The sequence below is a fragment of the Grammomys surdaster genome, unplaced genomic scaffold (genome assembly GCF_004785775.1).
Source record: "Grammomys surdaster isolate TR1022 unplaced genomic scaffold, NIH_TR_1.0 740, whole genome shotgun sequence".
In the NCBI taxonomy this organism is placed as follows: domain Eukaryota; kingdom Metazoa; phylum Chordata; class Mammalia; order Rodentia; family Muridae; genus Grammomys; species Grammomys surdaster.
Window position 1 is genome coordinate 6180 of NW_021605159.1, and position 13253 is coordinate 19432.

Sequence of the window (13253 nt, forward strand, 5' to 3'; positions counted from 1 at the left end):
CGAGAGAGTTATACAGTTTCCTGTCTCAGTAATCTGAAAGCAGAGAGAGCCCCATTCAGGCAAGGAGCGATTTTCCCCCAGGGGGGCGTGGGTTTTATCATAGGGAAGATAAGGCAGCCCCATGGTTCTATTAGTTGTAAGAAATCTTGGAAACACCATGGCATCATGTCTAACAGGTATGGGTTTAGGAAAAGCAGATAATATAGTCCATCGTTGTTCCCCCCATATACTAGGAACCCAAATCTGGAGGATCCAAACTAGTACTGGAAACGTCTGTAGATGAATCTTTCAGGGGGTCATCTTCAATTTTCACGAGCCTTCGCGTCAGTCGCTCTGGTAGCCAAAATGGATTGTCTTCTTCCTGTGGAAAAACACAAACTGCTCCCCTGGATCTTATTAAAATAGGATCCGGGCCTTTCCATTGTCCGGTCAAGACATCCTTCCACTTGACCATCTCTTTTGGCCTGTCAGGCTCTAAACAATGGCGATCAGCAGCCAAATGGCCCTGACTGTCCAGATTTTTAAAAAATTGAGAGTAAAGAGTGATTTAAAAAATTAAGAGTAAAGAGTGCTATAGAAACGGTGACTCATGGCACTGAGGGTAGAGCCTCCTCGACTCCCCCTTTTGTTTTATTAGATAAGATTTTAGAGTGCGATGAGCCCGTTCTATGATGCCTTGTCCTTGAGGATTGTACAGAAGACCCATCAGGTGGGTTACCTCCATTTGGCGACAAAATTGTCCAAACTTTTGAGACGTAGAAGCTGAGAATTTTAGGCTTTCCCCAGGCACTCCAGGCCTCAAGGCAATTTTGGATAACGTGTGTTGCCTTTTCTCCCGATAAAGGGGAGGCAAATATAATTCCGGAACAAGTATCAATGGAATCATGTAAATGTTGCAATTTGCCAAAGGATGGGATGTGAGTAACATCCATTTGCCATAATTGATCACGTGTAAGTCCTCAAGGCTTAACACCATTATGAAAATTGAGGACACTGAGAACAAGTTTTGTTATTTAACTTGTACACTTTCTAGAAATATCAAATTATTGTCTCAAGCTATTATTATTTTGATGATATAAAGAATAAGATTGTATGGCCAATTGTTTCTATATGGTCTATAATTTGACTGGTATACAAATCTGTTCTGGCATTGCCCTGGGTTTTAGGCAATCTAATGAGCCCTTAAATTTCTTATAAAGAAACAGTACATGTTTCTTAAATTAAACTGTATTTTTATAAATAACTGTAAAATTTGAGAATTAGTAATATCTAAAAGGGCAACAATTTTAAGTAGTTACAAACCATGAGCCATATACTGGCTATGAGTACCAATTGAAAGCTTGATTTTTCAGCATTTCAAACAGTGTCTACAGCACATAATTTAATCATTTGTGTTGAAGCAGGGGAAAATTCAAGAAAATGAACATGTGATATAATTACATATACTGCCTAATGAATTGATGAGGCATCTGTAAATATAGTAAATATTTTTTCTATGGGCTGTATGTAAATTTATAGGAAATACAAAAGCATGTATAGAGAACAACTGTTAACAACTTGTCTTATGGATAATGATTATCAATTTTATCTAAAAACTTTGCCATGTAATAGGCCAAATATCATTATTCTCCAATAACCAACTTAATTTCTATTTGGAATAAAGAATTAATATTTCATCCAAAATATTTTTAGGATTCTATCTTACAGTCTTGTATTAACACTGTAATAGTTTCATAATATGATGTTCAAACTTTACTTGTACATGAAGAAGGATGAAACCACATTAATGGTTCCTTTGGCCAAAGGGCTGTTGTGAGCACATTAGTAGTAATAATGTAAACAGCCAACAATGTATCATAGTCTATATAATTTATCTTTTGATAACTAACAGTTTGTTCTATACTTTTACAAGGCTATATATCCCTCATCAGTTAACTGTCGAGGGGAATTAGGATTTGTATCTCCCTTGAAAACATCAAACAGAGGTTCAAGTCCTCCTATGGTAAGTTTAAGATGAGGTTTTAGCCAATTAATATCTGTTAACAACTTTTAAGAATCATTAAAAGTAAACCAATTTTTGTATGTGCGCCTGCAAGCCAGAAGAAGGCACTAGATCCCACTACAAATGATTGTGAGCCACCATGGGGTTGTTGGGAATTGAACTCTTAATATTTTTAGTTGTGCGTCCAGCCTTTAACGGCTGAGCCATCTCTCTAGCCCCAATTATCCATTCTTATTGGAATTTTCTGTGTCACAATCTGCTTAAGATGTAACTGAATTCTCAAATATTAAAAGATATTGTCTTTGAATCTTTTCTGGAGCGATAAGCACTCTAAAATTTTAAAACTCATTGTATTAGAGCAAAGGCGTACAGAAAAACTCTTTTTAGAGAGATCAGCTAACAAAATGAATAAAATACACTGAGAGATTTAAATGTTTAACTTCTGTATTAAAGCAACAACAAATTCTTATATAAGACTATTAATCATTCTTTGAGGCAACCTTTTTAATGATATTGTTTCATGGGCTCTCAAGAATCACTAGTAAATTCATTGAATTTAAACCTCATCACCTTTACTAGGATGTGAAGGAACAATAAAAACAATCTTTTAAATCTATAATAATTCTATGTATTTACTAGAATGGTAACCGACGTAGGCAAGACAGGCTGTAATGTCTCATTAGTTTCATAAATCTTAAATTTGAACTTTGCTTTTGGATTAATTGAATAACCAACTCCTTTTAGCTGAGTGAAAGTATCAGATGAAAGTCAATCTTGTCTTCTCTTACTCTAGAGCAATTCTTTTGTTAACAGGCACAGGTATAATGCCATGGAGGGAAGCAGGCACAATTTTAATTCCTCCAGCATAATCATTATCTCTAACTCCTGGCCCATAAACTGTTGTGAATTTCTTTTGAGTCTGAGGCTGACGCCTCCGTAAGGAACAAACAAGGCAATAAACAAATTCTAGAAAACACCCTTTTAGAGGCAGGTCAGGACAAAAGGAATGTCTGAAATACAAGCTTCTGTTGTACCCACTCTGTACAAAGTCTTGATTCAAATGTAAATGTTTTTAATCTTGGCCTATATCTTAAGGCCTGGCCCAAAGATTATTTTTCCTGTACCAAGGACAAGTTTCTGTCAAGTAACCTTGGTCACCTGACTGTTGTTCAAGCCTTTGTTCCTGGGACAGTCATTTTTAAAAACTATCTAAATTTCCACATTTAAAACATCTTTTATCTTTACGGTTCTCTGTAAGCTATGGCCAGACCCTGATTGTATGAGGGTGCAATTTCATCGCAAAGACGAATGTATCTAAGTCTGTCTTTGCTTGTATGGTCTGAGAGCTGTGTAGGCAGTTCAACCTGACTAGCATTACCTTTATATTGACCTTCTCTTAGAAGCATGTTAAGATACCAATCTACATGCCTGCCTGAGCATTCATCATGGCGCTATGATTTTTACTAGTATCATTCCAATCTGAGCTCCAAATGAAGTAATCTCCTCCTGACAAATTAGCCAACTCTGCTCTATCCTCTTCTCAATCATAAACATGGATGAGTCAAAGAATTCTAAACTCACAATTGAACTGTCAACTGTAGCCAATGGAATACTGGCAGTTTAACTATAATTTTGAGTTTCTTTTGTAACATTAGAGTATAACAATTAATTTTGAGAAGCAAAACCAGAAGCAATGTAAACAATCTATTTTTTCTAAAATCAACACCAAGTAGATTACCTTTATGTTACAAAGTTTTGTTGCCAATTCTTATATATGAGTGTATGAAGCAGCTTTTAATATCTCATTGAAGAGATATTGTTTTAAAATCTTATTTTTTATACATCTGGTTTCTGAATGACTATAACTCTGAGTTAGTTTTACGCCAACTTTCTGTTACCAAAGTTGTAAATTTCTATTCACACCCAAATAATTTAAGCCAATAATCTATAGCCAAGACATGTAGAACATTTTTATACTTTTAAAACCAATCAGAAACAACAATGAAGTGGCTATGCATCTTATATATTTAGACCAAACAAAATTTGTTGCCTTTTCTAGCTGTAATTTCAAGAGAAAAGCACCTTGTCACAGAGATTTTTTCTAGGACAAAACAACTCTTAGCTTCCTCATAAAACCCAAAAAGCTACTGGTCTCTTTTAAAAGCAGCTTATGCCAATCTCAATTCCTGGAAAGGCTTTTTCAGCTCAGCTTAACTCTTAGCTACAGGTGTAGGGTAGCTTATCAGCCTCTGCTGTGTATATAAGACTGCCTTTAAAACAACGTTAAACTAGCCCAAGAGTTTGGGCTATATATAACCGTTTTTGTCTTTTGAACATGCAACATAGAACATACATTTAGACAGTGAAACAAAAAACAAACAATCGACACACGTGGACATTGGCGCGCCAAAGACAGACAACAAAGAAGGACATCTAAGAGCTAAATAAAGAGAAATTCAGGATGTCTCCCGAATTTCTTTCTTTTTCTAGATGAGCTCTGAAATAGCCTTTTCATTCCTTTTTGCTGACACAGCTCAGAGAGAGGACAACTGTTTTTCTAAAACCCTTTCTCTCTCTCTCATATTCTTTACCGGATAAAGAGATTTTCTTTCTGAGGCCTCTTCTACTTTTCTACGTTTCTCTCCCAGGGAGGTCCCTCCTCCCTTGTCTTTGCGTCCCTCTCCCAGGGAAATTTATGTTCCCTTATCTCTCACCCCCTCGGACTGAATGTCTTTGGGAGGGTCAGTGTTCTTAGGCATGCCTATCTTTTTGTTCTTTCTGGGCTCCTTCTTCTTTCTGAGCCCCCAAGCGCTTGCCAAGCTCTGTTTCTGACATTTTGTCCTGTAATTCCTGTAACACTCCCTGACCTGCCATGATAATCGGGCTGCACCTTTAATTTGGGAGTGAGATGGGAAAAATCCAGGCCAAAACTGCCTCTCAAAGCTTACCTTCCCGGCAGTTCTGAACCTGCCCTGCAAGCAGGGGTTCTTCCTCAGGCGCCGTGATGGTGAATCTCCCAGGTTTTCGGCACCAGAATGTTGCCCGCACGCACTTATCTCACCAGCAAGAATGCACACAGACACCAGGTCCTTCTGCAGTTCTTTTATTACGATGTAGAGGAAAGACCCTGGGCCCCGAGAAGGCACTGTTTTTATACCCCCTGGAGCGGCATGTACATTTCTGGTTGGCTGTTTGCCCATAAATGCATATCTGCCCCGGGATGGGCTGTGACTTGGCGCGCTATTTCCCTTGCACAAAGGCAGTAAATCTTGAAACTTAGGAGAGCATCGGATGCCAGCGCCATCTCTGCCCACCACGGCTCTCCACAATATTACCCCTCTTTGCTGTTTTCAAGTATATTGTCCTCTTTATTCATTGAATAGTTGCCACATACTCTCCCTCTTTCTCTACCCCATCACATGTATGTATATGTGTTAATGTGTATTCCTAAAATATAAATACAACATGAGAAGTCTTTTTAATATTTCTTCTACGTTCATGTTTTTAGGGCTGACTCATTTGCTTTGTGATAAACAAATTGGTGTGCTCGTCCCTGGGGAAAAGAATTTATCTTTCTGTCAGTGTTCTTCAGTTGCCTAAAGTTCTTTATGTAGTCTTCTTGAGTGTTTACTGTCCACATTAGCATATCTATTGGCGATGCTCTTGTTCAGGTCTCGTATAAGCAGACAGGTTGTTGAGACTTTATGAATTTTGCTTCTGGCATTCCAGGGAGATATGACAGCAAACTCACTGTTCCTCTGGCTCTTAACATCTTTCATCCTTCTTTTCCCTGATGTTGCTTAATATTTCAGGTAGGCTCTTTGTTTTATTGCTGTATTAATACATTAGACTGGGGTCCACAAAGACATGGATTACTTCTAGTTTTCTGTAATTGTCCCAATCTGTCCCAAAGAGAAGTTTTTTTGATATGGACTGTACTTATCTGGTGGGTATAAAAAAACATTTAAAAAGAAATTAGAGATTATTCTGGTTAAGTAATATAGTAGTTGTAGATTCTTCTTCACAATCCATGGCATCATTAGACCTAGGTATAATTGGCTAGGATTAAAATGCCAACCATGATTTCCCATTTGTTGAATGGGTCTTAAGTTCAATTGGAGAATTGTCTGTTATTCTCATGATATGGGTGCAAAAACTGTACCCTAGTGTTACCATGTGATGCTGATTGGTGTGCATTTTAGGTATCATAAGTGGGTAGGCCTGCTAGTTGCTTCCATCTTTTGAAAACTTGCATATGTTTATGGTACATGAGTGTTAGGCCTCAGGGAATAGGCTTCTAGGTCAGTTCTAGCTCAGAGGTCTCTGGGCCCAGCGTCTAATGTACATGATCTCTTCACCAATACGGACTTATTCAGTCTGAGTGGCAGCCAGGGGCAAAAAAAAAGGCTTGTAATGTGTTAGGAGTCTCCTGAACAACCTTGACAAAGAACTAAAAAGAGGGAGGGTGTGTCTCTTGGTGGGAATTGGTGAATTTGTTAAGTTGCCTTTGGCTCCTGTAAGAAGCATTTTCAGCAGAGATAGAAAGTTGTCACTTAAATTTTTTATGTATATTTAATCTAGAGAATTGTATGTGTTTTAAATGTTTACATAGTTAGTTTCAAGTTACTTCCTCGTGCCTTTTCTAAACTTCTTTACTGTTATTGTTCCCCCTTCTGTATTTATCTCATTCACTTTTCAGTAAGTAGAAGTCTCTTGAATTTCCCTGATCAGATCATTTATATACTAGTAGCCTCCTCTGTCGCTCCCCCATACTCCCACCACAGCAAGGGTGACTTTTACCTTCCCTAGTTTCTGTAGTTACTCTAGGAGATACACACACACACACACACACATACACACATACACACATACATATCTGAATATTTAGTACTAGGAACCTCAGAAGAGAGAGAATGTGAAACATTTATCTTTCTGAGTCTAAGTTACCTCACTTACAATGGTCTCTTTTACCTTCATCCATTTGCCTCAAATGTTTCTATGATTTTATTTTTCTTCACAGCTGAATTATATTCCATAATGTATATATACAACAGTTTTATTATCTGTATGTTTGTTGTTGCTGTATAGAAAATCTGCTATAACCTGTAGAATTGCTAAATATTGCTGAATTTGTTTGGCATTTCTTGAAGTTTTCTGTGTTGTAGGGATGCCTATCATAGGATCAATGTCAATTGACTAAATCAATGAACAGCACCTATTTGAATTTAAAATATGTGTGGAAACTAATAAATACTTTAAAATAACTTGCTGACTCTCATGGAGCTGGAGAAATAGTAGTGCCAGAATGCCCAGTACTTCAGACCAAGTGAGCTCCTGGCATGTTGAGGAGAATTGGGCAAATTCTCTTGGCAACTGATAGCTATTTGGTTGGAGAGAGTCAGTTTTCTTCATAGGCATGGTGCTAGCATGTTACCCACACTCAAGTGGATAGCTGCATGTCCAAGAATATATAAGCAACACAGATTGGAGTTAATGAGTTTTAAAACTATGAGGACTCACAGTTGAATGGGTAAGGTGGATCTGGGAGGAGTAGGATGAATATGATCAAAGTAGATCGTATGAAATTCTCAAAGAATTCATTTTTGAAAAAAAAATGTTTAACTGGTTTTGTAGGAGTGTTTGTTCTTTCAGAGGACCAGAGTTCAGTTCCTACATATAAACTGGGTTCTTCACACCTGCCTGTAACTCTAGCTCCAGCTCCAGAAGAAGAGATCTAACATGTTATTCTGGCACGCACGCTAGTGTGTGTGTGTGTGTGTGTGTGAGAGAGACAAGAAACCTTAAAATCCTTTTATTATTTGCTCTTGCTATGGTTTTCCAAATTTATTACAATTACAAATTATTATTCCTGTTACTATATAGTGTTAGGAGTTTTTAAAGGTTAACAGTTCTGTATATTCTGTAATACAATGAAGTATGATGTAGATTTCTGGCTAAGAAGACATTATTGTCATTTGACTTTTCATTTTCTTTATTTTTCCTGTAATATCTGGTACAGATGAAATCAGACAGATTATACAGCAAGAAGCTGCTAATGCTGAGGAAGAACGCAATATGGAGAATAACATACAGTCAGAAAGCTCCAGCGGGCAAGCAGTTATCCCTAGGCATTCACAGGAGAGAGGTAAAGTATATTAAACGCTACACATGAAAAAAAGGAACATGCAGATTTTAGAACTTGCACTTTTCTAACGTTATATTGTGTTACATGCTTCATTTTTTTCAGACACGGACTTGTACAAGGTTGGTAAGAGTTTATTCCAGTTCAGATGAAAGAAATGTTTAATTGATAAGAGCTGCTTTTCTAATGGAGAGCAGGGTGAGAAATTAACAATGGAGGTAATTGTTTTAAATTTGCCTGTTTGCTCCACTTCTGTGAGACAATACAGGAATGTTAAGTGCATGAACAATAACCTAACCACTATAGCAAAGACGTTTTGTGAGAAAGCAATGTGAACTGGGTGAACTGGGTGAAGGGACTGAGGTTGAATGTGAAGAATGTCTTCTTTAACCTTTACAGCATTGTTTGGAACAGTGAACACATTTTAACATAATTTTTATGTTGGCATAGCCTTTATATTAATTCTAGCTAAGTCTCAAGTTTAGTACCATATACAACCAAATCTTACATAATGCATAAACTTAAGACTGCCCCTTTGAAATGGTGAATATAGATAGAATGTGCAAACCCTGTTGTATAGCATTCAGTGAAACAAGCAATGAGTGATGAAATACTAAATGTTTTCCAAAAGATGGCCTAGCATTTAAAAACTGATTCTGAAAGATACTGAATTCACTGATGAAAATACAGAAAATAATTTTTGTCAAAATAATATACAGGACACAGACGTGGCGGTAGGGGAAGAAATGCTAATTTTTTCAGACATAGATATTCAGAAGATCATCCTCTACTTCATATGGTAAGTGAACACTAAGAGATAACTGAAATTAAGAGTTTGAAATGTAACATAGTTCTTTTTGAGATGCACATGTTTGTTTGGATACAAGGTCTTGCAAGCTATATAGAACAAGGTAGTATATTATTTACTATGTAGCCTAGGCTGGCAAAGAACTTATGATGCTTCTCCTGCCTCAATCTTCCAGAGTACTGAAACTAAAAGTATGTGTTGTATTCTAGTTATCATCATTACTTTTCTATCTAACAAACATGATCAAGGCAGTTTATAAAAGAGTTTACTGGAGTCTATGGTTTGAGAGGGTTAGAGTCCATGATCATCATGGGGTAGGCATGGGGTATGGCAACAGGGAGGCAGGCCCCTACAACTATTTCAATAAACATTTTTTATTTTAATATCAGGAATTTTGAATTTATAAAATGCAAAAAGTAAATAGTTGGTGATTATCATTCATTGTAAATAATTATTCTCATTTTGTCCTCACATATTTCTTTTTATCTTTAGCTATAATGTATAGTTTACTACCCTTAAAAATTAACTGTATGAAACAGAAATCAGGACTAGAGAGCTATCTTAGTGGTTAAGAACCCCTGCTGCTCTTCCAGATGACCCAAGTTCAGTTCTCAGCACCCACATCAGGTAGCTCACAATGTCCTGTAACTGCAGGTACAAAGGCTTTAACCCCTCCTCTGACTTCTGTGAGTACCCACACGCATGTGACCTAAACTCACACAATCACACACACGCATATACACATAAATAAAAAATGAAAAAAATGAAATTAAATGAAATAGAATATGAAACACACTCTGGAAACCTCCAGGGAAAATAATTGTACTGCCTTTTATATATGAACTTGCTTAGGTAAATGGGCCATGGGACAAGAATTTGAAAGGTATCAGTAGTTCAGCTTAACAATATGAACTAGTTACTCTTAAGCTGTTATATCGGCATTTAGTAATAAACAGTGGTTGAACAGGAAAATTGCTTGCTGGGTAAGAGCACTTGCAAAGGAAGAATGAGGACCTGGAACCCACACAAAAAGTAAAGCTTGGTCAAGGGTGCATCTGGAGTCCCAGTGTTGTGGGAGTGGATATAGGATCTGACTAGCTGTAACATAGCTCCAAGTACTGTAAGAGACCCTATCTCAAGGGAATAATTTGGAAAGTAAGAGCAGGATACCTGATGACACCCCCACTCGACCTCCTTGAAGCTCATAAGCCTCTCTCTCTCCCTCTCTCTCCCTCTCTCTCCCTCTCTCTCTCTCTCTCTCTCTCTCTCTCTCTCTCTCTCACACACACACACACACTCACACTCACACTCTCTCTCACACACACACACACTGGCGATTCTGGGAACATATTTTGTCAAGGAACAGGTTACAATTTTAAGTACAATCTCCATTTTTTGTTGCAGAAATGAAATACTTCCTTCTGGTTGGAAGAATTGAGAAAGTTTGATGGGAAGTGGTCTAGATCTTGTAGAATGAGTTTTGTGTTGCTGCTTTTGGTTTGGTTTAGGTTTAGGTTTAGGTTTAGGTTTAGGTTTAGGTTTAGGTTTAGGTTTAGGTTTTTCTTTCTTTGTTTTGTTTGTTTATTTTCATGGATTGGATCCAGGGCTTTACACATGCTATATAAGTGTTCTACCACTGAGCAACATATTGGGCTCCTTAACGGGTCTCTTGATTTTTGTCTTTGTTTGTTTGAAATGGTGTCTCATGGAGGCCAGGCTGGACGTATACTTCCTATGTAAAGATGACATTAACTCCAGATTCTCTCCTTTCCATCTGCTGGAATTGCAGACACTGTACCACTATCCCTATTTTTATGGAGTGCAGAAGCTCCAGCCCAGGGAGATATGTATGATAGACAAGGACTCTACCAATTTAACTGCATCCCCAGCCAAAGGTTTTGGGTAAAATTGATAAAGTTTAGAAAGAAAAACATGAGTTTCCTTTTGCTGTAGACCAAGATCCACCCAACTAAAGATATTGTAAAGTATATTGAAATTGAAATCATCTGTCCATTGCAAATAGTTTTGAACCATTCAAGAATTTCATACCAGAAATCATTGGAAAAAGTAAAGAAAACGAAAGTGGGCATAGTGGTCAGTGCATGCAAACCATGTTCTGGTAGCACTGAGACAATTGCTGGAATTACAGGCATTAGCTATTATACCCTGACTATATAAAAATTTTTGATAGGTTTGAAAATGGTAAAAGTTCTTGCCATACAAGCCTAGCCAATTCAGTGAGATCTCTGGGATCCTTGTAGAAAGTGGATGGAAAAAGTAGGTTCATGCAAAGTTGGCTTCTAACTTCTGCATGCACACCATGGCATATAGACCCACACACATATCATGAACAAATACACATGCAAAAGTTTTCACTATTAAAAGAAAATCAATATTTCTTTCCTTAAGTTTTTGAATCTTATAGTACCTAATTTGATGTAAATAATTTCTTATGGGAACCACAGCCCTGCTCATGCTGAGTATGCACTAGACAACTGAGCTACAATCCCGGCCCAGAAAATATTCCTTACATAAATATGATTATTTTATAATTTTATTCAAGTTGTATATGTATAATATTCTTTATGCTAGTACCATCCTCCTAGTATCAGTTATTTTGACCATTTAGCAGTGTTATATCAGGACATGTTAGTGCCAGATATAGGGGTATATACTAGTTTAAAGCTAGCTTTCTTAGCACTGTCCTATTATGCTATTCATTTACTCTTATGGATATCATAGACATTTGCCAAAGTTTTTACTGTTTCCTTTTGAGGGATTCACTATACTGCCTTTTTGGTTTAAGAGTTAAAAAGGATGAAAATAAAGCTAAGTTATTGCCAGATCCATTTATTTAAATTGTACCAAGCCAACTCTTTGCTACCTTTATAGCATTCCTTTTCCACTCACTTAGTTTTTCTCCTTAGAATTAAGTGTTTGTATTTAATTATAAAATATTTAATGACCACTGAGCAGGGAAATAGTCAATAGACTAATTTGGAATGTTTTTTTTTATCTTAAGGAGTTGTGTTATAAAGTATTATTTAAATGTAGATGTAGCTCAGTTGGTAGAGTACTTGGCTAGCATGCATGAAGCCCTGGATTCAATCCTCATTATCATATAATACCATTTGTAGTGGCAAGTGTCTTTAATCCTAGCATTGGAGAGGTTAAAGGAGGAGTTAGAAGTTCCAGATCACAATTGGCACAAGCCTGTAATTCCAACATTCATGAGAATCACAAATTTCAGACTAAACAATAAGTATTGAGTTACTGGCTATCATAAAATTCTGCAAACCCCATCCCCCAAATATCTCTTTCTCTCCCCAATTAGCAAGTCACACAGTTCAATTGTTTGATTGGTAAAATATATAAGACAGCTAATTTTTCATATTTTTATGTTACATACATATAATTGTCCTTGTGGTACATCAGGTTTTCTATAGATTAGTTCTATAAACTAGGACATAAAAAGTAGGTATAGTGTCATTCTAGAAGAAAATCACTGATAAAAACGGTCTTGGGAACCTGATATGGTGGCACAAGCCTATAATTCCAACATTCATGAGAATCACGAGTTTCAGACTAATCTAAACAATATAATGAAAACATATCAAAACAAGGAAGGGAGGGGAGGAATGGAATAAGGGAAGGAAGGATTTTGAAAAATATACTCATGAGTTAATCAAATCAGACTGTCTTATTTATATTATATAACTGGGATCCTTTGCAGATGAGACAAGTCAACAGACACAATCGAACAAGGAGGAATAGAAACCAACAAGAAGAGAGACAGCTACAACCAGAAAGAAACCAATTTTCCTTCAGAAGATTTCATGGCCGTTCCCGATCTCATGACCGCCACATTAGCAGATCTCATGGCCTCTATTCCAGAAGATCACATAGCCGATTCAGGAGAGCTCCTATTCACTCAGATAGATCTCATGTCTACTCAGGTAGAACTGATAACCATACAGATAGACCACATCATGACATCTCAGGTAGACCACACCATGACCTCTCAGATAGACCACACCACGACCTCTCAGATAGACCACATCCTGACCTCTCAGATAGGCCACACCATGACCTCTCAGATAGACCACACCATGATCTCTCAGATAGGCAACACCATGACCTCTCAGATAGGCCACATCCTGACCTCTCAGGTGGGCCACATCATGACCTCTCAGATGAACCACACCATGACCTCTCAGATAGGCCACATCATGACCTCTCAGATGGACCACACCATGACCTCTCAGATAGGCCACACAGTGACCTCTCAGATAGGCCACACA

The 13253-nt window shown here is 37.3% G+C and overlaps 1 protein-coding gene across 1 annotated transcript; it reads left to right on the plus strand.

Annotated features, from left to right (window-relative positions):
• Positions 1-8011: 8011 nt before the first annotated feature.
• On the plus strand, positions 8012-13173 carry Luzp4 (leucine zipper protein 4; the record flags this gene model as incomplete). The annotated part of the gene is made up of 4 exons (XM_028782315.1): positions 8012-8147; positions 8864-8943; positions 12686-13077; positions 13170-13173. Coding segments are annotated over 4 exons (612 nt in total), but the record flags the coding sequence as incomplete, so codon positions are not given.
• Between the last annotated feature and the right edge of the window lie 80 nt (positions 13174-13253).